Consider the following 21212-nt stretch of genomic DNA (forward strand, 5'->3'; position numbering starts at 1 on the left):
TTGTCTCTATAGCATATTGTTTGCAGACGGTGACCGAAGATAACCCAGAGCTACTGAAATCTTTCAGTACCCCAGCGTTGCACGTGCTGGAATCAGCAATGCTTTCTCCTGTCAGTTCCATGGAGTATCTTCTATTGAAGACATTGGTGGCAGGTAAAAGTGAACCACTTGCGATAGTGTGCATTTTAGTGACTTGTAGCAGGCAGAAATGGAGAGGCCAGAATTCAATCAGTCCCCCATTTCACCACATCAGGACTTTCCGTGCTTATGTCTGTTCTCAAATTTTTAATATTTAAATGGAAACCTTTAATTCAAGTGATTCTGCATAATTTCAAAGCCTTATAAGATTAGATGTGTTTTCAATTTAACAAGCTCCTGTTGTCTGGTAAAGAAATAGTGCTGTCAGGACCCCCTCTTATTTTTGAAGCAGTGAGTTCAGAAGTTGACAGCAGGCATCTAAGACATGACCACTCACTTTCCTATAAGATCTTTACCCCCAGTGCTTCTCCCCAGAATTTCTAAATACAGAAGTAATCTGATGGCATGTAAGTAGTAGGTAACTTACTGTGTATTTTCCTCCTGCCCTTTGTTTGGTCTTCAAAGGTAATTTATCTTGAGAGATGTTTTGTTTTTTTCCTAAACTGATAAAATACACACAAAATAAAATTTACCATCTTTACCATTTTTAAAGTTTTTCTTTTTTTGGCTACACTGCTCTGCTTGCGGGGTCTTTAGTTTCCCAGCCAGGGACTGAACCTGGCCTCCACAGTGAAAGCGCTGAACCCTAGCCACTAGACCAGCAGAGAGCTCCACCCGCTTCTTAACCATTTTTTTTTTTTTAATTGGAGGATAATCGCTTTATGATATTTCTTAAGCATCTTTAAGTGTACAGTTGTGTTAAGTATATCCACACTGTTGTGTAACCATCCTGCAAAACTGAGACACTGTGCACATTAAACAGCTCCCCGTGTATGTTCGTCCGTCCGTGGGTAGACACTTGGGTTGCTTCACTCTTTCGTTATTGAATAATGCTGCTAATATGGATCTGCAAATGATCTGTCTGACTCCTTTCAGTTCTTTTTTAACATAGCAGAATATACCGCAGAACTATTTTTATTTTGTCACCTTTTTAAAAATTAGTGTACTTCGCAGTAGCTATTGTTCTGGTTTCACAAGTGCAGCACCAAGAACCTGCTCCCTGGTTTGTCCGTGAGATCTTGGAATTTTAATGCATTCCTTTCCCCTCTTGGACTGTAAGAAACTGCTCATGAGAGCATTTCAGGTTAAGATGAAAGAAAGCCGAGGCAACTTAATTTGTCATTGTAAAAGAAACTCGATCGGTGTTTTCTCGGTCTGTTGGCTCTCTATCAGGGCAAGGCATTGTATGCCAGGAACGGGAGACGATTGTGAAGGACCGCTGCAGTAAAGGGAGCTGCCTCTGGGCAGAGCTTTTTGACATTTAATAACTCAACAAAGGCAGTAGGACTGAGATTTCTTGAAATTATGCCTGAGCTTATAGAACCAATATGGTAGACACTGTATTTAATAAAAGATTTCACAGCCGATTTCTTTGTCCTCATGCTTATTTTTTTCCACAGGCACAGTTTGGAATCTAAAGGACATTATTCCATCCAAGAGTCAGGCAGAAATCATAAATGCCATACTAAAGATCTTATCTGAAGTTCTGGAAATGGATGCTGGCGAAACGGTTATTCAAATGAAGGAGGCTGAAACTCAAAGGATAAAAACCGCTGCGGAGACTGAGGACACACTACAGAGTGCTAATGGTGATGACCTGATGGAAGATGAGGAAATGGAAGAGATTCCTCATAGAAGGAAAGTCAGAAGGAAAACGTTCATTTCAGATTTACTTCCAGTAAGTCAGATTGGTGCTTTCAAGCATAGATTAATACAGCTCTTTTCTTTCAATAGATATCCTAAGCTTCGTAGGAAAAAAGGTTGTAGCAATTAATTATAAAGTGAATTTCCGTAAAAACAGCCATGTTTTCCCATTAACTCTCATTAAAACATCAGAAATCTCCCAAAGGAGAAAAAAAATCTGAGATGAAACATTTGTATAGTAGAGAAGTTGAAAGATGGGTAGACCAGTACTTTTGCAGTATTTGAGAAATATGCAGTCATGTGATGAAGAGTCTGAGCTCCCAAGGCAGGGGACATGGGTTCGATTCCTGGTCAGTGAACGAGGATACTTCATGTGGCATGGTGTGGTCAAGAAGAAAAATATGTGGTCCTCTTCCTAACATTTGTATCTCACTTAAGTTTCCTACTCTCTCCCAGACTGTCTTCAAACTAAAGGATTTTTACTTTGCTCAGATAGTCCCTTGTAACCTTGTCTCTTCTACTTTAGAGTTTAGCCTTACTAAGCCAAAGTAGCAAGCCAAAGTTATATTTACTCACTACTGTTGAGCAGAGGAGGTAGGGTGACCCTGAGAATTAATGATGGTTTGTAGGTTTGCAGCCTGGGTAATCGTGGCTTACTTGTGCTGGGTGTGATGTTGGGGTGTGGGCGACCAGTCTCCAGTGCAGGCAACTTTTCAGCTGAGCCCGTCGGCAGAGATGGAGCTGTTCTTTGGGAAAACATTTTTCCCAAGGAGGAGAGCAAGTCCTCAGAAAGCCAGGGAGGACATCGAGCTGGGCTTTATTCATCCAGGTGCGCATTTTCTGTGCTTATGCTGAGTCCCAGGCACTGTGCCAGAGGCTACTGGTAGAAAGATGATAAGACGTATTTCCTGTCTTCAGGGACCTTTTCCATCTTGTAAGGATGGACACGTAATTTTAACTTATTACAGTACCTGCGCTAAGAGCAGTGATAGGTCTGTGCCCAGACTTCTGAGTGAGTAGGCACAGCTGACTCAGCCCTGATGGGAGCAGAAAGGAAGAGACTCTCAGGAGAGGCTTGGTGGACCTGAGCCGTCTGAAAGGATGGGGCAGACAGCATGGTGAAAGCAGGTTAGTGTTGTTCGAGGGGCCTGGAGGCAGGAGAACCAGTCAGGGGCTGCCGAAGTCATTCCAGGGAAAGATGGTGATGCTTGATCTGGAAGGACTCTAGGGATGTCCTCTCACCCTCTCTACTGTCGCACGTGTGGCCTGTCCTAATTCGTGTATGAGAAACTGAATCTGAGAAGTGTCTTAAGTCAGTGTCTTCAAGTTTGGATAGATTTATTTTTAAAGAATTCTTTTTAAACATTTTAAAATTTATTTTCTGTCCACACCACATGGCATGTGGGATTCCCTCATAGCTCAGTTGGTAAAGAGTGCCTGCAATGCAGGAGACCTGGGTTTGATTCCTAGGTGAGAAAGATCCCCTGGATAAGGAAATGGCAACCACTCTGGTACTCTTGCCTGGAGAATCCGATGGACAGAGTAGCCTGGTGGGCTACGAGTCCATGGGGGTCAGAAGACTCAGACATGACTTAGTGACTGAACAACACAGCAACGTGGCCTGTGGGATCTTAATTCCCCAACCACAGATTGAACCCATTAGAAGCACAGAGTCCTATTAGAAGCATTAATTAGAAGCATTAGAAGCACAGAGTCCTAACCACTGGAACGCCAAGGAAGTCCCTAAAGAATTCTTAATGGGCATAAACTCATCAGAGTACCACCTTCTTACATTCAGAGCCTTGTAAAGCTGAATTGGTGGTGTTCTAAAGCACTCAAATGTAGTTAAGAGCTGTTTTCTCAGTCCCCGTGAATGGCTGTTAGGTGCAAAGCTTTGTGTTAAGTGCTGGGTTGAACACAAAAATGAAAAGTCCCTCCTGCCCTTGAGTTTGCTTGGCAACTCCATATCATATCTCTCTTGTGCATCTGAGTCAGAGTGGGTAGAGTTTAAAGTCGGTAAACAAGATAGACAAAGGCATAGCTGTGAGCCTTTTCATCCCAAAGGGTGTTGATAGAACCCCAGCAACATCTTCTCAGGTGCCACGTGGAGGTAAGTTACAGATCTGGGGTTCACGTGTGGAACGTCAGGTGTAACAGATTGGCGCTCGGAGGCTCTTCCACAGGGGCTGGCATCGTGCTGACCAGGTCACTTTATCCTGATGGACGCATCTGTACTGCGTTTCCCCACCCCAAAATCCCATCAGGGGAGCAGTGGGAATCCCACTTGGGCTGCCTGGGGACTCTGAGAGATCGGACGTCCCTGGTTGGGGGTGGGAGAAGAACCACCCCTGCGGGTTTGCCCCATCTCCAGCTTTGCTTCCGGGGGACCCTCCAGGGAAGGGTTGAGTGGGGATTGGGATCCCAGTCCACCCAAGATGAAGTGCCACTATTTGAAAGTATCAGTGTTTAACTGTTATTTAGAGATACACATTCTCAAGTATTACTTACAGATAGAATTTTGGTGCTTAGGAAATGCAGTGTTTTCTCCTAACAAAAGCTCGCTTTTTAAAGTCTGTCACCGTGCCTGAGCAGACTGGGTGGTTAACGTGCTGGTCAGGCAGCCAGTGTTTTGGTGCCAGTAGGGTGCTAAGCATCCTGCTGCCACGTGCCAGGAATACAGATTCACAGGCAGGCAGCTCAGGTCTTTTCACGCTGCCCAGTGGCTTGTGCAAGTGTAATGACAAACCTGGAAGGAGAGAACCAGCCCAAGTTGTTGCCATAACATGCAGAAGTAGAACACTCGTTACCTGGCTTCCGCAGTTAGCAATTATCAAATCATGGTCTGTTTTCTTTCATCGCCTTCCCTACCTACTCTCCCCTCTCACTACTGAATACTTTGAAGCAAATCTCAGTTGTCATAACATTTCCTCTAGCTTGGTTCTTTATGTCAGTTTGATAACAGTAAGAAGCAGGGGATTGTTCTGAGCAGGAAAGTCAGGTAAAGAAACGGAACTTGTTTCAGAGTTGTTTCATGCCAGATCTTCAGACATGTTAAGTGGATGAGAGGCCGGCAAGGGTGTGTCTTATTTAGAGTCTCAGCATACACGTATGAAGTGAATAAGAATAAATTTTCTGGGTTCGATCCCTGGGTTGGGAAGATCCCCTGGAGGAGGGTATGGCAACCCACTCCAGAATTCTAGCCTGGAGAATCCCCATGGACAGAGGAAAGAGTCTGGTGGGCTATAGTCCATGGGGTCTCAAAGAGTCGGACAGGACTGAGCCGCTCAGCACAGCACAGCAGAAGAATAAATTTTGGATACATTCTTGCCCGTAATAGAAGGAACATAAATATAGGGATTCCTAAAGTCTATCTACTATATTAGCAGTCTGCTTTTTTATTTTTTAAGAGTGTGTTTCAAAATTACAGTTAATTCATTGCACAGGAAGTTGCTAGAGGATTATAAATGAGTATGAACATTCTGGAAAAGGAGAACAGAAATATGTCATAGGATCTGTAGACATGTTTTTAACCTTTGATCCAGTAAATCTGAGGAAATAAGATAACCAAGTAATGTGAATTATTCCACACTAGAGGAATGCTTATAAATTATAAAACATTCATTTAAGGGAATATTGCACAACCATTGAAAAGACAATTTTTAATAGAAACTTTTGAGATTGGGAATCATCCAGACAACAAAATATACATCATTTTTTAGCATGTGCACTACTTTGGAATAGCAGTATAGCTATTTCACTTTTCATAGGTGACTTGAGAATTAAGGTCATACAAATTTATGCAACCCATTTTGAGACTGTTAATTGATGTTAGGTTCACATTATTTATTTCCTCAAGAAAAAGTCCCCCTTTTTCTTCAGTCTTAAAGGAATGCTTTATTGCAGTCTTCAGAGAAAGCCAGAATGCGGCAAACCCGTCTGCTCCTTAGCCAAGCTCTGTTGGTCACATAAGGGCCTGTTAGTAATTCTGGTTAGCGCAGACTTTTCTGAGAAGACATCTAAGCATGTAAAGGCAGGTTTGTTGTGTATAAGTGCCTGGCGTCTATAACGAACCCTTGTTTTAATCTTTGTATGCTGAGCTACTTCTTAACACAGTATATCAAGTTTCAGGGTGAATTCAGTTCAGAATTCCTGAATATTTATCTGTTCTCTCCAGCTAACTAAGCAGCACTTAGAGAAGCCGTGCGGAGAGATGGGAACCGGTGAACAGTGGTGTGGCGCACAGTGCCGAGCGGAGTCGTAATGCCTGCTTGTCCTTCAGCCCGTTAGGACTCTTCTTCTGCTCACCCACCCCCGCCGCCAGGTCCCCTGTTCCAAGTGCAAATACCATTTAGTGGGCTTGAACTAAAGAAAGCCACCTGAAAATAGTTTTCTAAACCTTGGGGTGAGCGTTGGTCGTTTGCCTTTTTTTTTTTTAGCCCACCGACAAGGAGCTGAGAGAGACCATAGCATTGCTGACAGCTCAGCAGACGGCTCTGGAAATCATTGTGAACATGTGCTGCAGTGAAGGTGTGTTACCAGTTCCCATTTAGATATCCTCCCCAGCACTGGGCGGGCGCTTCCACGCGGATTATCTTAAACAGTCCAGTTCTCTGTGATCTGCACTCTTCCAGATCCCACAGACGACGAATGGGAAGAGCTTTCCAGCAGTGATGAAAGCGACGCGTTTATGGAGAACGCCCTCAGCGAGTGCGGTGGGCAGCTGCTCTCTCCCCTCTGCCTCTCCCATGAGGTTCACACGGCTCTCACCCACCACCTCCTCCCAAAGAAGGTAATCGGTTTTCAGTCTGGGCTCACTCTAGAGCATCGAGAAGGTTGCAGAAAGCCATTCTTTCTGTGCACAGAGAAAGTGTGTGAATCCCTCCAGGTGTGGGTGATGGGTGAGATATGAAAAGTGAGACAGTGAACAGCACTGGAGGTGGGCTGAAGCTTATCAAGCCTAACCATCTCACTTAGAAGTTGGGATTTTATAAAGGAATCATGTGTTCAGAAAAAAACCTTTCCTTGTAACATTTGCCTTACTGTCTTTCTTAAATTTAGATTTTTGACAAAACTGCCTTTCCAAACAGCGTTGCAGTTGACGTGTGCTCTAGGAGCCCCACTTGGAAACCTTTGATTAGAAAGTAAGAACATTTCTCCTTTCAAAACCATTTGTCATTATGTTATTATCAGAAATGATGGACCATTAAACAGAAGATGCCGACTCCCCCCACATTCAAGAGTTCTAGTCCTGTGTCTTGTGTATGTTCCCTAGAGAAGTGAGCGCATATGTGCCCTAAGAGCGGAGAATGCTCATAGCAGTGTGGCTCACAGTTGCCCCAACTTGGAAGCAACCTCAGTGTCCATTGGTGGCAGAATGGATAAGTCAATGCCGACATGCTCATACAATAGAATACATACAGCAGTAAAAAGAATCTGAACTGGAACCACTCACAAAATAGTGAGTAGTTCATTGAGAGGTGCATACATAGATGGTTCCTGGGCTTCCCTTGTGGCTCAGCTGGTAAGGAATCGCCTGCAATGTGGGAGATGTGGGTTCGATCCCTGGGTTTGGAAGGTCCCCTGGAGAAGTGAATGGCTACCCACTCCAGTATTCTGGCCTGGAGAATTCCATGGACTGTGTAGTTCATGGGGTCACAAAGGGTCAGACACCACTGAGCAACCTTCACTTCGGGGGTCAGGGAGGTGGGTGACGGGGAGGGGATGGGTGGCTGTGAGCGTGCTAGAAGCATTTCTTTTTTTCCTCCTTCTAGTGAAGTAGGGTTGGTTTCCAGTGTTGTGTTAGCTTCAGGTATAAGCAGAGTGATTCAGTTATATATATGTATTCTTTTTCAGATTTCCCCCTTCTAGGTTATTACAAAATATTGAGTAGAAATCCCTGGGCTATACAGTATGTCCTTATTGGATATCTGTTTTATATAGAGTAGTGTTTATATGTTAATCCCAAACTTCTAATTTACCCTTCCTCGCCTTTCCCTGTTGGTTACCATAAGTTTGTTTTCTATGTCTGTGAGTCTATTTCTGTTTTGTAAATAAGTTCATTTGTATCTTTTTTTTTTTTTAAGATTTCACTTATAAGCAATATAATATATTTGTCTTTTTCTGGCTTACTTCACTTAGTATGATAATCTCCTGGTCCACCCATGTTGCTGCAAATGGCATTATTTCATTCTTTTTTGTGGCTGAGTAAGATTCCATTGGATAAATACGCCACATCTTCTTTATCCATTCATCTGCTGCTGGATATTGAGGTTGCTTCCGTGTCTTGAGTATTGTGAATAGCGCTAACATTCTTATCCAGGTGCACCAGTGTTTGCTTTGTAAACTATTAAACTCTGTATATTCCTGAGTGCTTTATGTGGGTCATATTTCACATTTAAAAATAGGCTTTAAAGATGCTGGCATGCACAGAAATTTTTCTCAAGCAGATTCCATACAACTCATCAGTTTACTGTGCCTCTGAGGCCTTGAGTGCTCAAGCAGTTTGATCTGGTCAGATTCACAGTTCACCTTAAGTGTTCTTGCCAGCTGCCCGAGACCTCCTCCTTACAGATGGTCCCCATCAGAACCGGACGCCTGGGTTCAACGTCAGTGCTGAATTCTGTCGGGTCACTGTGAGAGGCCAGACAGCATTCTCTCTCTCCTTTCCAGAATGAACACTATACAGTGTAGAGCCCTCGTGTGTCTCCAGAGCCTCGTCTCCCTTCTGGATGTGGACCATCTGGGAGGACCTGCTGCCCTTCAGACGCTTGCACAGCACCTGTCACAACTGCTTTTCTCTCAGCCGGGTAAATACGCTGTAGTTTTTTTCTTTTTTCTTTTTTTTTTTAGTTTTACTGAAGTAGTGTGTTTGTCTCTGCCATACAGCAAAGTGAATCAGCTATGCATATATATATCTCCACTCTTTTTTAGATTGTTTTCTCATATAGGCCATTATAGAGTATTGAGTAGAATTCCCTGTGTTATACAGTAGGTCCTTATTAGTTATCTGTTTTATAAATAGTAGCGTATATATGTCAGTCCCAATTTCCCAATTTATCCCTCCCCTCTCATCCCCCTGGTAACCATAAGTTTGTTTTCTATATCTGTGACTCTTTGTACATCTGAGGAAATAGAGTATTTTACATACTAAAGGAAAATTCTCCATGTTACTTCACCCTGCATGTATGTCTGGAGTGAGGGTTAATACGGGAGATATGAATCTGCTCTAATTCTTTGCAAAACTGTTTTAACATTTCCCCTTCTTAGAACACTGAATCCAAGAGCTGAAATTCTTAGAAGATCAAAATAAGGTCACTTTTGGCTAAATACGAGTTTCTGTATAAACAGTCCTTCAAGAGTTGTTCCCTGATTCTTTCCTTTTTTTTGGCTTTGCTGGGTCTTCGCTGCCGTGCGGGCTTTTCTCTAGTTGCGGTGCACAGGCCTCTCACTGCCGTGGCTTCTCTTGGGAGCAGCACGGCCTTCATGGGGCTTCAGTAGCTGCGGCTCCCAGGCTTTAGAGCACAGACTCAGTAGTGTGGTGCATGAGCTTAGTTGCTCCGAGGCATGTGGGATCTTCCCGGATCCGGGATCGAACCCGAGTCTCCTGCATTGGCAGGCAGATTCTTACCACTGAGCCACTAGAGAAGCCCAATCCCTGATACTTTAAAACATCTATTTTGCTCTCTATGAAGAAGTTCTGTGTATTTAATGGTACCTGTTTTAGAAGTTCTAGATTAATTTTTAAAGATTAAGTAAATAAATGTTCAGAAACTCATTATATAGTTGTCAGCATTTGTCAGTTTATAGACAGAGTTTTCAAGTGATCTCAGGCTATGTATTCTTTAGCTGGTGCCATCATGTGAAAACCAGGCCCATCCATATCTAAGACGGGTCGTAGACCGGATGTGAGCAGTGCCATTCCCATTCCGAGCCTGGACTGAGCCAGCTCTGGAGTGCAGAGGTGACTGTCAGTGGAAGCTGGCCAGGTGATGACTAAAGCTTTGTATTTCTTTCCCAGTCTTATAAACCTAAGAGATCTGGGGACTTCCCTGGTGATCTGTGGCTAAGACTTCACCTCCCAATGTAGGGGGTACGGGTTCAGTCCCTGGTCGGAGAACTAAGATTCCACACGGTATGAAGAACGGCACAATTTTTTTTAGGAAGTAAACCTAAAGAGACCTGGATGGCATGGGAAGTACAGGGGATGGCTCCTGTCAGCCCAGCAGAGTGTCCTATGGAGGGGTGCCTGGCAGAGCGCTGCTACCGCTCATGCCCGCTCCCATCCACCCATTCCCATGGGCTCCCTGCAGGGAGCAGGGCCACGCAGGAGGGTCCACAGCCAAGCCCCCCATCTCTCAAGGAGAATCCAGTCAAGGTCCCGCTGACTCTGTCTCCTGCCAGCATGAAGAGTTTATTTCACAGGAAATAAGTGGATGTGTTCTGCCCCTCTGCTGTAGAGAAAACACTGGGACGTGTTTCTCCTGGTTCAGCCGGCTGCTTGTGGTCACTGGTACATCCCCATTTATCGCCGGGAAAGGTCACAGGAAAACCATAACAAGTCGAGTCTTAGAGAAATAATGAAAAGTTTCTGAATTGTGGGAAAGTACAATGAAACACTTTGATCTTTTAATAAATTTCACTTTCATAGCTTTGTTGATACAACTGTTTTATCAGAGTGAAATTTTATATTTAGAGACAGTATTCTTATATAGTCCTCCCAGACATTTGGGATTTTTAAGTCATGTAACCCTGTGAGTTATGGGTGGATAATGTGAACTGTTACTGAGGAATTTGGTGGGGAGAATGGGGCTAAAGTTCTCTACATTTTTGTGTTACCATGTTTGAAAGTAATGTATGAGGATGGTACAGCTGTATTGTATTTAACTTACTTTCATCTTAATGCTTAAATACAGTCTGAATAGTTATAAAATTTGTGATACGTACCTGTATAGGCTTTTAGTGGCTGACATCAGAGATAAAAGGAAAAAGTTTTTAGTAGAATCTGGCCCTTGCATTCAAAACACCTGTATCTTTGTCTCCTTCATTTAAAATATTGATCTTCAGAACATCAAGAGATTTTCAGCAATGTTGTATTTTCAGATTGGATTACATGGGTGCTAAAGTCATTTAGGATTCCCTGTTGCCCTAGGTTTTGGGAAGCAGAAAGCTTCTTCTCATTACAATTAAAATAGTCGTAGCTCCCATTCTGGGATATGCTTTTTATTCCATGTCAACATTGGAAATAGGTCTGTAAAATTAAAAATAATTTGCGGCTTGATTACTTGTGGGTTGACGATTTACCTACATTTAGGTGTGCTGCAAATTCTTAGCTCCTATACAAAGTTGTTGAGAGGCGAAAAACATTTCGAATCACTTAGCTTCTTTTGCCAACATCGTGTGTTGCTGACCTTTCACTGAGAATTTGTCAGAAAGGCAGAGTCATTTGAACTTCCTCCCCTAATTGGGGTTAGATGACCAGAAATATGAATTAAGTAAAAATCTTCCAAATTGAGGGAAAATATGAATTTCACGTAATATAAAATAGTAGTGTGGTTTAGATTAGGATTTTGAATCTCAGTTGTGTTATGTGCAGCTGACAAATATCCAGGGTTACACTTAACAGCTTTAATCAAACATAAGTTACTTTTCAGAGCCAGTATGGTGACTTTTGGAACTTTAATAGTAACAATTTTATGCCAGCTTTTGAGGACCTGTTAAGTACTAGGTTTGATGAGCTAGGCATTATCACCCCACTTGCCTGATAAGGACACTGAGATTTAGAGGTTTAGGAAGTTTTTCAGGAGCATTCCTTTTTTGTTTTTCCTAAATTAAAAAATAATTATTTTTACTTATTTGGCTGGACCAGGTATTAGTTGTAGCACTCGGGATCTTCAAAGTTGGTAGTGGCATGCAGGATTTTTAGTTGCGGCCTGTGAGCTCAGTTGCAGCATGTGGGATCTAGTTCCCTGACCAGGGGTCAAACCCAGGCTCCCTGCGTTGGGAGCTTGGAGTCTTAGTCCCTGGACCACGAGGGAAGCCCTTGGGGTGTTCCTTCTTTTAACAACTATTTATTGACTGACTTAATGCCATGCACTGTGCTAGGTCCAAGGGATCCAGGCATGAACAAGATAGGCAAGGTTGCTATGCTCATGGAGCTTGCATTCTCATATAAATAAACGTTTGATGTCATTCTGGCCAGACAGGAAAAACTCAGAGCAGAGTGGTATGAGGTGTCACATTAGTTAGTATGGAAGGACCCCTCTGAGGAGCTACCACTTCTCTGGCTTCTAATATTCTCTGGCTAAGACCAGGATGAGAGGTCACATCGTGTCAAAGGCTGCATTCTGTCCCTGTTCTGTCTGACCCTAAAGAATCCTGGTACCTGTTCTGTGATACTTATAGGAATTCCCTGCCTCTGTGCATGGCATAGATCTGAAAATGAGAGAGCCCAAAGAGATAACAGTCCTTGATTCCAGTCTGTGCAGAAGCTGCCTCGCTCTCATGCAGCCGAAGAGGGGGCATCAGTATCTTTATACGGCCACAGGCCCCACAGGGGAGAAAGCCACGGTGTCTCCTGCCACGTAACAGATCACCCCAAAACCTTGTAGTTTGAAACTGCAATAATCACATATAATGTTTTTCTCATGGTTTCTATGGGGGAGGGATTTAGAAAGGGTCCAGTGGAGGTGATTTTCTCTACTCCACAATGTCTAGGACAGAGGTTCTCAACTAGTAGCAGTTTTTGCCTCCTAGGACTTCTGTCAATGTCTGTTGGCAGTTTTTGCTGTTATAATTTGGGAGGTGCTACTGGTATCTAAGGAGAAGGCAATGGCACCCCACTCCAGTACTCTTGCCTGGAAAATCCCATGGACGGAGGAACCTGGTGGGCTGCAGTCTGTGGGGTCGCTGAGTCAGACACGACTGAGCGACTTCACTTTCACTTTTCACTTTCATGCATTGGAGAAGGAAATGGTACCCCACTCCAGTGTTCTCACCTGGAGAATCCCAGGGACGGGGGAGCCTGTCTATGGGGTCGCGCCGAGTCTGACATGACTAAAGCGACTTAGCAGCAGCAACTGGTATCTAAAGGGTAGAGGCCAGAGATGCTGTTAAATATCCTGGTGCACAGGGGACCTCACATATACCACAAAGAATCATCTGGTCCAAAATGTCCTCAGTGCTGAGGTTAAGAAACCCTAGCCGGTGGTCTCTGTCGAAAGACCGAGAGGCAGAATCGTCTGAGGTCTGTCTGCTTACATGTCTGGTAGCATGGAGCTGTCAGCCAGAACACCCATAGGTGACCTCTTCATGTGACCTTAACATGATGGCTAGTTTCCAAAAGCAAGAGCTGAGAGAGAGGAGAGAACAAACACATGTGAATCGGGTGGAAGTCATGCCTTCTACCACCCAGCCTGCCACTTTCTCATATTCTCTTGGTTGAAGAAGCCACAAAGTCCCACCCAGGTTCAAGGGGAGGGGAAATAGACTCCACGTCTTTGTGGGAAGTGGCAGGGTTCTGCAGAATCATGCAGAACTGGAAGTACTGTGGTGGCTGTTTTTGGGAAACATAACATATCACGTGCATCAGTCACTCTCCCTTCCCACCGAAGCGGGGAGGGAGCCAGCTTACCTGGTGGCCCTCACCCTGCTGCATGGCTTTGTTCGCATAATTGTTGATTGCTGTTGTGTTCTGTCCTGTATGAGAAGAAGGGACAATAAAAAAGGAGTAAAAATGAACCAAAGTGGGAAGGGGAAGGTGGGTCAGTAAAAACCATGAAAGCCACTGAAAAGCAGAGAAGCATGGTGGCCTGGCCCTGCACTAGCGATACTTTGCGGCTGGGCGGTGGCTTTGGGTTGCCAGGCAGCACTCTGATTTGGGTGAGGACTCCACCCTCCGTCTGCCCAGCACAGTGATAGCGATCAGTGAAAAGCTGACTTCCATCTACAATGGCCCACTCAGGTTTATTGTGTGCTAAAGTGTGAGTTAAGTGAAAATTCGGTATCTACAAGTTGAAGACTGTCAGGATTGTTTCAATTGTGGTCATCTTTCAAACTCAAATATTCAGTTCACAGGGGGCTGTTCACTGGAAGTTTGGACTTAAATATCAAAGTGTTTTTATTAAAGTAGCATATATTAACATTTAACAATGCTTTGTTTTGACTTTTTCTAAAAATCACTCTTCTTAGGGAAAGACAAATTTATGTCTCACTTTTGTGTTTTAGATTTTGCTAAGCACGTTGACTTTTTAGAAGCCATGAGTAGTGCCTTGAGGGCCCTTTTGCAAACAATGGCCTCCAAGAACATTCCTCAGGTAAGGTTTTAAAGTTTTTTATATGAAACTAGCAAAGATTCTGTATAATGGAGGCAAAGTTTATTAATTTTTTGAAGCGTTTCTATTAGAAGAGTAATGCATGTTCCGTGTAAAGTGAAAACAAAAGTACTTGAAGCATAAAAAGTGAAATCTTTTCCTTGTCGCCACTCTGCCACCAGAGCAGAGTTTTATCCATTTGTTTTGTTTTTGGCTGCCTCAGGCCTCAGTCGCGGGTGTGGAATCATTTTCCTTGCAGCACAGGGGCTTCTCTCTAGCTGTGGTGCTCGGGCTCAGTAGTTGCCCCTTGGCACGAGGGAGCTTAGTTCCCTGACCAAGGATTGAACCTCATCCCCTGCCTCATTATAAGGTAGATTCTTAACCCTGGGCCACCGGGGGAGTCCCCTGTACAATTTTCTTTTTATTGATATAATGTATTTGACATATGTATGTCGTATTTTCTCTGAAAGCCATTTGTCTTTTTTTGAAATACTGCAGTACAGAAATTTTTAAGCATGTCCTCCAGATACTCCACAGTGAGTTGTCTGCGCCTCTCTGATAGGTGCCTTTTCACTTTTATTTTTTACTTTCCGTGAAGGAAATTTTCAACCATCACGAAAAGCAGAGATGATAGTAGTTACCTGCAGGCATTCTCACCTAGTGTCAGCAGGTCAGTCTTTCTTTCTTTCTTTTTGGCCGCGCTGGTCTTCACGGCTGTGCACGGGCTTTCTCGAGATGTGGCAGGTGAGGGCCGTTGTATAGTAGGGGTTCATGGGCCTCTTCGCATTGCCTTGGCGCTTCTTGTTGCGGAGCCCGAGTTCTAGGGCGCATGGGCGTCACTGGTTGCAGCGCGGGAGCTCTGTAGTTGTGGCGCACGGGCTTAGGTGCCCGTGGCACATAAAGCTTCCCAGACTAGTGATCGAAGCCACGTCCCCTGCCTTGGCAGGCAGATTCCTAGCCTTTGGACCACCAGGGACGTCCCATCTTGACTTTCTTGTTTCTTTCACTTTCCCTACATTTTCGTTTTTGCTTCTTGGAATAGTTGAGGCAAATCATGTTATTTCACCCATGAATGTTCTATTGTGTGCTTCACTATGTTGTCTGTGACAGAAAATGAAATTTTAAAAAACGTAACCACATTACCATTATCTCAAACCTCCAAATTAACAGATGTTTTAAAATTATCATTTAATAGGCAGTCTGATGGTTCAGTTTTCCCTGATTGCTTTAAAAATGTCTCTTTTTTTTTAATGGTTTGTTCAAATCAGCATCTAAGCAGGATCCACATATTGTTCTTAGTTGCTATTTTGGTCTCTTAAATATATATTTTTTTATAATTCACATACCATACAGTTCTCCCATTTAAAGTATATAATTCAGTAATTTTTAGTACTGGACAAGCAAATGTCAACCACTCCAGTATTCTTGCCTGGGAAAGCCCATGGACAGAAGAGCCTGGTGGGCTACAGTCCATGGGGCTCCAAAGAGTCAGACACGACTGAGCAACTAGACAACAGTTTTTCGCATGTTGACAGATTCTTAAATCTGTGAATCTAAAACATCTCCCCTACCTGCCGGCCTTTCCTCATACTATCTTTCCATTGAGTAAGTTACCATTGGTCCTAAAGAATTTCCCCCGTTCTCAGATGTGGCTGGCTAAACAATGCTGTTTAATTTAACGGGCCTGTCTGTCTTCCATATCTCCTACAAATTGAGGGGTATGTCTAGAGCCTTAATTAGATTCAGGATCTGAGTTTTTAGACAAAAATAATTCATTGTGGTGTATGTATATTTTATATCACAAGTGATACATCACTGTTGTAAAATAATGATGTTAAAATCTTAATATCCATAGATTCACTTGTAGCAACCAGTGATTATTATATAGATCCATTATTTCATCAGGGTTTGCAAGATAAAGATACCCTAATTTTGTTGTTCTTTTTACATTTATTGGCTGTGATTCTTCCATAAGTAAGAACTTGTTATTTCATCAATTTTTGGTAACTTTGGAATACACTTCATACCGAAAAAGGTAGGGTATGGGTCTCTCTCCCCACCCAACGCTTTTTCCCAGAAAATGAGTTGGTGTCCTAGCAGTCTCTAAAAATGATCAGTGAATTTTTTTAAGTATCGTTATGAACTCATTATTATTTACTTCATCGTATGGCATATAGTTACTAGTTTCAAAGTAACGCTGTTATTACTAACAGTAATACTACTGGATGCAGTTTAAGATTTCTTTGTGATTCTTTTTGTCCTTAGGAAGAAAAATCCTTCTAGGACTGTACAAATTACTATGCTTTAAAGTTGCTTTGAACAGATTCTCTTGTGTGGTTTGTTATAAAGTTAGCTTCAGTTTCAGCTTTTTTAAAAAGCATTTTTTGTTTGATTGCTCTAATTTTTATTTTTTAATTATGTAAAATATTTCCCCAATTTCAGAGTTAAAACTAAAGCAGGATATATTCAGGGGAAAACATGGTGTATACATACTTTGAAGTATTATTCAGCCCTAAAGAGGACTGATGTTCTGGTACATACTACTGCATGGATGAACCATGAAGACGTTATGCTGAGTGAAATAACCAGACACAAAAGGACAAGTATTATATGAATCCTCTGTAAGGGACCTAGGATAACTAAATTTGTAAGGACAGAAAGTAGAAGAGTAGTTACCAGGGGCTCAGAGAGAGATAGTTTAATAGGTTCCGGGTTGCAGTATGGGATGATGAAAAAGTCCTGGGGATGCATGGTGGTGATAGTTGCTTACACAGCAATGTGAATGTACTTCCTGCCACTGAACTACACATTTTTAAATGGTTGAAATGGTAAGTTTTATGTATATTTTATATGCACACACACACAAAAATATGTAGAGGGATGCCTAGTTTCTGTCCATTTGCCCGTGTTCCTTCCTTTGTGCCACTGGTAATCATCCTTATTGATGTTTTTATTTATCATTCTGTTGTTCTTTTTTCAGAAAACATAAGCAAAATATGTATGTATTTGTATTTCACCCTTTTTCTTAAAAGGATGCTTCTGCACTTTGCTTTTCACTCTTATTAGTCATCATAGTATGTCGACATGCTTCTCATTTCTTTTTTACAGCTTGATAGCCCTCCATTGTGGACATATTCCATATTTATTCACCATGTTGGCATTGATGGATTTTTTAGTTCTCTCCAGTCTTTTGCTCTTACAAATAGAACCGCAACGAGTAGCACTTTTACCAAAGTTCCGTTGTGTTTTTGCCATTATGTCTTTGGGCCGATTTCTAGAGGTGCGCTGCGGCTCAGAGAACGGACACATCAGTAGCTCTGCTCCAGGCATTGCTCTCGCCCCCTTAGACGTCTGAGCCGTTTGGAATCTCCACCAGCACTGTTGGAGAGTGCCTGTATTGTCACACCCTCACCAGAAGAATATGTTGTCAAAATGTTGGATTTTTACTGGTTTGTTGGGTGAGAAATTGTGTCTCAATTTTAATCTGCATTTCTTTTATTATGAGGAGGTTGGAGATCGTTTCATGTCTTTTAAGGGCTTTTGCATTCTTTTTCTGTGACTTTCCCTGTCTTTTGCCAGCTTTGCTACTGAGTTGGTCTTTTTCCTTTTTGTATTAAAGGGTAGATCCCAGGATCTACTGAAGCAGAAGCTCTGGGGAGGGACCCAACAGTGTCTGTGTTTTAACCAGTTCTCCAGGCGATGGTCGTATACACTGATGTTTGAGAATCACAGATCTAAAGCATGCTCACTTCTTCCTTTCTAAAATCCTCCAGTTTTGAGTAACATGTCACTAGACCATGCAACCTACCTCTCAGTTACAGTCACCCACCATCCCCAGGGGCCACTCATTCCTTGAAGATTCCTACTGTTGGACCCTGTTGTTTGTTACTGGTCCCGTATGATTCTGGGTGATTTCAGAATTCATGTGGAGACTCGTCCCAGGAACCTGGCTTTGCAGTTCTTGGGCCTCCTTTCCTCCTATGGGCTGTCTTCCATCCTTCCTTCCTTAGTCCTTGCATGGCCACGCCTCTAGAGCAGTGCTCTCCAGACTTGGCCTTCTTTCAGAGTCTAACAGAAAGTCGCTCATGTTTTACTATTAAATATAGTATATGATGTTGGCCTGTAATGTATATGTTTAAATTTTATTCTTTTAATTTTTTTCCAGGAACAAAACTTTTGACCTTCAGTTTCTATGAAATGGAAAGTGACATTCGCACTCTTATGATACCTGCATCCATGAGTGTGTGCAAATCAGCTTAAGGCACTTCCCTGGCAGTCCAGTGGTTAAAACTCCATGCTTCCAATGCAGGGATGCACGGGGCACGGGTTCAGTTCCTGGTCGAGGAATGAAGATCCCACATGCCACATGCTGCATGGTGCGGCCAAAAATGAAGTCAAATCAGCTTAAAGTAAAAGTTATCACTATGTGGTGGAAGCACTATGTAATTGAAAGCGTTTTACAATCTTTAATAATCTACCATAGCACAGAAATCTCAAGAGTCAGCTCTTACCTTGTGTAGGTTCAGCCCATTTTTAGTAAAGCTGCATGATCCTATTTACATTTTCAAAACGTTTTCTTTTTTTTGGTGACCAATGTTGAACAGAAGTTAGAATCTCTTTGGTCTGTGTACATTTGAATGAAAATCTTCACATGAGACAAACAGGAACTGAAGGCTCTTTTACGGGCCCCCAGCCATGATAGAGTAAGCGGTGACAGTGACGTGAGCAGGCCTCATCCTGGTGCAGAATTAGCTGTTTTTAGGAGTGCTTAGAACATTTAATAACTTGCCCACCCAGTGTTCTTGTCACTTGTAGAGTCGTGCCGCCGGTACAAGAGATTCTCGCCAATCCCAAGGCATGTGCTGTTGGAATTGGCCGAGTTTAACACGCTGAATACTCTGTCCTTCTCTTTCAACAGTGCATGACTCCCGACCAGCTGATGACGCTGTGCACGGCAGGCGTCCGCAGTAGTAATGTGGGGGTGAGAGTGAACGTGGTCAGTATTTTAGGAATCACAGGCAGCGTCCTAGCCAAAGAAGACGGCACGCTCGACACTCTCAAGGTAAAACACTGTGCTTCCAACCTGAACCATTAAATCACTAAAAATGGGAGGAGAGTGACTTTAAAATCACTCCTGTGGATTTTAAAATCTCCTGTGGATTTCATGAGATGAAATCATATCAAGAAGTCGTTTATTAAGATATATTATAAAGTATACCCTTTGGCCTGATCTTACTCCATGAGTCACACTGAAGAGTCGAGTCGCATTTTGCCATTTAACTTTCTTCCGGAGATGGTTCTCAAAAGTAAATTTGTCTTCAGTGGAAGGCCAAGGTTCAAAGTTGTTCAAGTTGACCCTGCTTTGACTGTTGCGTAAAATGTGTGCACGTTGTATTCTCCTGCGGATATAGAGCAATCCCAACAGTTTCCCCAGCACACCAGGCTGAAGTGCAGTCTGCACCTTGCCACCCAGTTCATCCCAAGACCACTCCATAGATTTGAAGCAGCGACTCGTAGTGCCCGCACACAAGGAACTCACGCAGCATGTTTGCTTCCAGCACTTGATCTAAGCAAGCTGCTCAGCAACTGCACTGCCAGAGGTACAGCCTAGTAACTAAAGGGACAGTAATAGTAAAGTTACCCTTCTTTGTGCTAACAGTAATTGCCGAAGCGTGGGTTACTGGTAGTGGATAATAAACTGGTTATTATAAATTATTTATTTTTTAAATATAATTTTATTTTTAAAATTTATTTATTTTTGGCTGTAGTGGGTCTTGTTGCAGCGCACAGGCTTTCATTGTGGTGGCTTCTGTTTTGTGGAGCGCAGGCTTTAGGGCTCGTGGGCTTCACTAGTTGCAGTGCATGGGCTCAGTAGTTGTGCCCGGGCTTAGTTGTCCAGGGCATGTGGGATCTTCCCAGATTGGGGATTGAACCCACGTCTCCTGCACTGGCAGGCAGATTCTTTACCACTGAGCCACCAGGGAAGCCCCTAAAGTACTTCTTAACTTGCTAAGAGCTTACCAGTGTGACTGGGATTTTTTAGAAGCCTGTTTCAAAAAGATGATGTGTGCACATTCAGACCATTTGAAAGTGAAAGTCGCTTAGTCGTGTCCAACCCTTTGTGACTTTGTGAATTTTCCAGGCTAGGATACTAGAGTGGGTAGCCTTTTCCTTCTCTGGGGGATCTTCCCAACCCAGGGTTCAAACCCAGGCCTCCCGCATTGCAGGCAGATTCTGTAATGAGCCACCAGCTAAGGTGCATCACTCCTCAAATGCCAGTCCCCTAGTTCCACTCCAGAGAGGCCGCCACTGTTACCCGTTCCTCGTGTGTCACTCCAGAGATTCTAACATACAGACCTAAGTGAGAGAGCACGGCTGTATCAGTCGTACGTGTACACACATACCAGTGAGCACGTGTAGGTGTGGTCACTTCCCACCCCTTAAGACTCAAGTCCAAGGCCCACTTTAGAAGAAAAGCAAATTTTTCTCAGGCATAACATAAGATTTCCAAAATGTTTTTATTTAGTCACATTTTCAAGCATGAAGAAAAGTAGAAAGTGCAGTGAATTTTGTACAGCCATCAAGCGTATTTAACAGTTATGAGTTTCCTATCATATGTACTTAAAGTAGTTCCTCTGCTAAATGTGTTAAATTAATGACATCCTGATATTGTGTCCCTATTATTCAGTATGCACGACTTAAAAATACAGTTTTTTTGTATCAGATCAGATCAGATCAGTCGCTCAGTCGTGTCCGACTGTTTGCGACCCTGTGAATCGCAGCACGCCAGGCCTCCCTGTCCATCACCAACTCCCGGAGTTCACTGAGACTCACATCCGTCGAGTCAGTGATGCCATCCAGCCATCTCATCCTCTGTCGTCCCCTTCTCCTCTTGCCCCCAATCCCTCCCAGCATCAGAGTCTTTTCCAATGAGTAGTACTGGAGTTTCAGCTTTAGCATCAGTCCTTCCAAGAAATCCCAGGGCTGGTCTCTCTTTGTATAGCCACCATTATTATGCCATACACAATTATTTCTTAATATGTCTAATACTTCATCCATATT

The 21212-nt window shown here is 43.1% G+C and overlaps 1 protein-coding gene across 1 annotated transcript in view; it reads left to right on the forward strand.

Annotated features, from left to right (window-relative positions):
- The window catches only part of HEATR3 (HEAT repeat containing 3), a 39079-nt gene that overhangs the window by 11255 nt on the left and 6612 nt on the right, over nucleotides 1–21212 (forward strand). The window contains exons 6-13 of the mRNA XM_055552372.1: nucleotides 13–153; nucleotides 1599–1876; nucleotides 6279–6369; nucleotides 6474–6631; nucleotides 6901–6983; nucleotides 8512–8648; nucleotides 14065–14153; nucleotides 19069–19212. Coding sequence (XP_055408347.1) covers nucleotides 13–153; nucleotides 1599–1876; nucleotides 6279–6369; nucleotides 6474–6631; nucleotides 6901–6983; nucleotides 8512–8648; nucleotides 14065–14153; nucleotides 19069–19212 — 1121 coding nt within the window. The remainder of the gene's footprint in view (nucleotides 1–12; nucleotides 154–1598; nucleotides 1877–6278; nucleotides 6370–6473; nucleotides 6632–6900; nucleotides 6984–8511; nucleotides 8649–14064; nucleotides 14154–19068; nucleotides 19213–21212) is intronic.

Source organism: Bubalus kerabau, chromosome 17 (assembly GCF_029407905.1).
Source record: "Bubalus kerabau isolate K-KA32 ecotype Philippines breed swamp buffalo chromosome 17, PCC_UOA_SB_1v2, whole genome shotgun sequence".
In the NCBI taxonomy this organism is placed as follows: Eukaryota; Metazoa; Chordata; class Mammalia; order Artiodactyla; family Bovidae; genus Bubalus; species Bubalus kerabau.